General features: G+C 48.7%; 1 protein-coding gene across 1 annotated transcript in view; it reads left to right on the forward strand.

Moving 5' to 3' along the window:
• The window catches only part of KSR2 (kinase suppressor of ras 2), a 258,784-nt gene that overhangs the window by 183,753 nt on the left and 70,876 nt on the right, over window positions 1-4,155 (forward strand). The window contains 2 exon segments of the mRNA XM_023760417.1: window positions 4,048-4,073; window positions 4,075-4,118. Coding sequence (XP_023616185.1) covers window positions 4,048-4,073; window positions 4,075-4,118 — 70 coding nt within the window.

The following is a 4,155-nucleotide window of genomic DNA, read 5'->3' on the forward strand; positions in this document are numbered from 1 at the left end:
AACAGCTGATAGGTCACCAGAATGCATGCACTGTCAGGTACGGGTTAAATGAGATAGTATATATGTAGGCCTTATTTGGCAATAGTGCCTGTACATGGTAACACTCCACAAAAAGCATATCTTTTATTTTTTTTCTTTCTGATTGCTATTTTTTTAATAAACATGTTTTTACTGATTTTTAAAGAGAGAGGAAGGGAGAGGGATAGAGAGATAGAAACATCGGTGAGAGAGAAACATCATCAATCAGCTGGCAATCAAATACCCTGACGGGGAATGGGGAATCAAACCGTTGACCTCTTGGTTCAGGGTCACTCAACCGCTGAGCCACACTGCTGGGCTGATTGTTATTCTTATTTCTTTTCCTCCTGGTCTTTTTCCTCCTCGTCCTTCTCTTTATTGTCACCGTTTTTACCTTGTGTCCCTGTGTTAAATGTTTTTCGATGCTTTTCCCGCGTCTGACTCTGAGTTTTTCATATCAAAGCTCTACATTACATGGATGCTTTATTAATGTCGGTTTCTTCTGTCGAGGCTTCTGTTTGTTTATCTGGCTACCAGGGTGATTTCAAAGACCAGGCCTCCTGGTTTACCCCCTTCTGTGCGGAGGCACTTGTGCGAGGGCATCGCCAGGGGCCTGCAGGAGGGAGAAGACCCCACCTCCCCTCCAGCACGTTCCCTCTCCAGGCAGCGGGAATGAAAATGTCTAAGAAGACATGTCTGGTGTTCTCCCCCTGGGACAGAAGGCAGCAGTTCTGCCTCCGTGTCTGTACGACTTGTTATCAGAAAATTAGACTAGAAAAAGAATCTTTTGTTCAGCTATGGAGACATCTTAATAGGCGCTTTGATTGTTAAGCAGAAGTTTCTGTATCAGTTTAATTGCTGTAAATGCTGTTTGCCTTCTCTGTTATGATAAGGCCTCGATTTTCATAGATTTCCACCCCCCCTTTCCCTTTAACCGGTTTCCCTTTGCTCTAAGGCTTGCATTGGCAAGTGTAATGAAATCGAAACGCAGAAAGTAAAGGGAGGATCTCAGAGTTCAGCTCTTCACACCCCGTGTGATGCTGTGAGCAGGTTATTATAGCCTGAGAAGAACGCTGCTGCAGCTCGTAATGTAATGGACAGAGTTCACCCTTCAACCAGATATTGGGGGAATGAAACCAAACGACTAAACTTAATTACTTCTGCTTTTTCGAGACGGCGCTGTAATTGAGAATAACAGGATAATTAGGCTCTGAGTGGAACAGTGAGATGTGCTTATAATACAAGAGGACTTGCTGTCTGCTGACTTGAGCCTCAGGAACACCATCCGGGTCATTTGGGGGCTGGGGGGGTAGAGAGATGCCTGGAGAAGTAAAAACATCTGGATCTGGGATTCTCATCCTTGGCGCCATTGACTTTGGGGGTGGTTAGTTCTGTGCTGTGGGGGGCTGTCCTATGCACTGTAGGATGTTGAGCAGCATCCCTGGCCTCTACCTGTTAGATACCAGTAGCATCCTCCCCACCCTAGCCTGACAACCAAACATGCCTCCATTCATTGCCCAGTGTTCCTGGGGGCCATCAGTGCCCCTGGCTGAGAACACTGGTGTAGGGCTTTCGGAGGACTTGTGAACAATTGCAGTTACGGCTTGAGGATCTGCTAGTGCCTGGCTGTGTGACCTTCAGCAAGTCCCTGCACCTCTCTGAGCTCCTGTGTCTTCCTTTGTACAGCGGGAATAATGAGAACCCCGAGTGCAAAAAGGCACAGCTTCCAGGTAGAAACTTCAACGGGTAACACATATTGAGTGATCAATCACTCAGGGTTATATATAATCTTAGATTCAGCAAACATGTTTTAAGCACTTATTTTGACTCACCCCCTATGCTCTGAGGCAGTGAGGCAGAGACAAAGATGTGGTCTCTCTGCTTGCTGGAGAGGCAAATATATGCAGACTTGTGGGTACGACCTTATGCTTCGCCCTGCAGGCATTGCTTGTCAATCTCCCAGGTCTTCCCTAGCGAGCCTCAGAATCCCCTCAACACACCTTTCCCACAGCCCTGCTGATGCTCCAGGAGATGGAGCTCCCCTGTGGCACTCCCGTTCTGTGGATTCCCCACAAGGAGGCGGTGTATCTGAGCTGACCCTCCTCTCCAGCACAGCTTCACCCCTTCGCCCATCCCTGGCCCCGGAGAAAACATTTTAAGGAATTAGCAGGTAGAATCCTTCCTCTCAAATCTCACTTCAGTCCCCAAAGGAGATGGCAATGGGAAGAAAGCCCGCGTGCGTGTGTCCCCTCTCTCTCTCTCTCTCTCTCTCTCTCTCAAATGTTTTTCTTTTTTGTTTGCTTGTTTGTTTCTCAGAAACTAAACAAGTAGTAAAATGGGCTTACAAAAGGGGTGACATTTAGTTTTTAGTTAAACTAGAGGGATTCCACTGGCAGTGATTCGGAGTGAGTGATCTATCAGCTGCGTCCCTCTTGTGTTTTCTCTGCCCTTTGGGGCTTGGAGAATCATTAGCTCTCTGAGAAAGGGTCCCAGGGCAGAACTGGGGTTTCTGGAAACAGCTTTCAGATGGCTGCCGCCGGTGTCATGAGACCGAAGAGAGGGTTTGAATGGGCTGGGGGTTAAATGCTCCCTGATCGGTTCAGACAAGCCCGGCTCCCCCGTGAGCACACAACTCCATTACAATTGCTGTGAAAAATGAGGCGTGCATTTGCAGCTCGGAAAACAGGGAGCTGGCCCCATCCATCCGGCCTGAGAAATGAGAGCTGGCGTGCGGGTCAGCCTCTGGCTTCTCCTCGCCCTGGCTGGTGGAGCTTTCACAGGCAGCACTAGTTCATTTCTGCTGTTGTTTCACACCTCTCGGCGCCTGCAAGGTCTGTGAGGAGCCGGGAAGTGGAGGGAAGGTGGGGACTGGGGCTCAGTCTACAGAAAAAGTCCCAGAACTGTCAGTGGAGGTCACTGGGATTTAGTCTAAGATAAAAAAGAAAAGACCAGATGGGGACAGGAATCCAGTCTGAAGTCTGTGTGATGTATTGTTTCCCCCTCATTCCCATCCATCCATCCACCCACCTAGCAATTCATTCACCCATCTACCCATTTGTCCATCTATCCAGTCATCTGTCTATCCACCTACCTATCTGACCATTCATCCACCCACCTGTCCAAACATCCATCCATCCATCCATCCACCCATCCATCCATCCATCCATCCATCCATCCATCCATCCATCCATCCATCCACACACCCACCAACCAGTCCATCGACCTATCCATCTAGCCATCCATCCACCTGTTCATCAACCAGTCCATCCCTTATTCTAGAATGAGTTTAGATGGTTCATGGTTGGACATATTTTAAATAGTTACCTACAATATATAGAAAGTGATACTAGTTTTCCATATAGACTTTGATTTTAAAATAAATGTATTTAAACAAACAAAAAGAGTCAACTTAAAATAGGAAACAAATAATTCTATGGGTTATACAGGGTCGTGACCAAAATTAGGAAGGTGGTACTTGCGTGACTGGCATTTGGAATCTACCGCTTTAGAACTTTGCCTGCAAGGGCACATGCCTAGAGCCCTCAAGCCTGGATTCACAGTGACTGTGCTGCTTCCGAGGTGTATGACCTTGAGCAGCTGACTTCCTCTCTCCAGGCCGCAGCTGCCTCACCGTCCAGGTGGGGATGCTAACAACCCCCGTCTTTGGGATTGTCTCACGCCGTACTGAACTGAGGCACGTGTGGGCACACACCCAGCACACACTAAGCACTCTGTAAACGGAAGTGATGCTTAATCTTATTGTTTGCACACTGGCTTCCTTCAAGGCACTCTCTGGCTGTCCTGCCCGGGGACCTTGCATGGGTTAAGATAAACAAGCTAAACCAGCGTTTTGCTTGGCTTTGATTTGACAAGTGATGTGGTCATTGTCCTTCCTGAGGGCGGTGAGCCTCCCTCGTACTGCGTTTGGCTGGAGCCCACACCAGCCTCTAATCCTCTGTGTAATGGGCCCACGCCAGCCTCCGGCCCTCTGTGTAACCGGCTGTCCTCCTCTTCTTCTCTTCCCCGCAGACACACTGTCAGTACCGCGCTGGTCCCTCGCAGATCTCTCGCAGAGACCTTAGCAACTCCATCAAGCACAGGTAGGCTGGATTCCTTGCCTCCCGGCATGGTGAAGCT

The sequence above is a fragment of the Myotis lucifugus genome, unplaced genomic scaffold (genome assembly GCF_000147115.1).
Source record: "Myotis lucifugus unplaced genomic scaffold, Myoluc2.0 scaffold_181, whole genome shotgun sequence".
NCBI classification, from domain to species: domain Eukaryota; kingdom Metazoa; phylum Chordata; class Mammalia; order Chiroptera; family Vespertilionidae; genus Myotis; species Myotis lucifugus.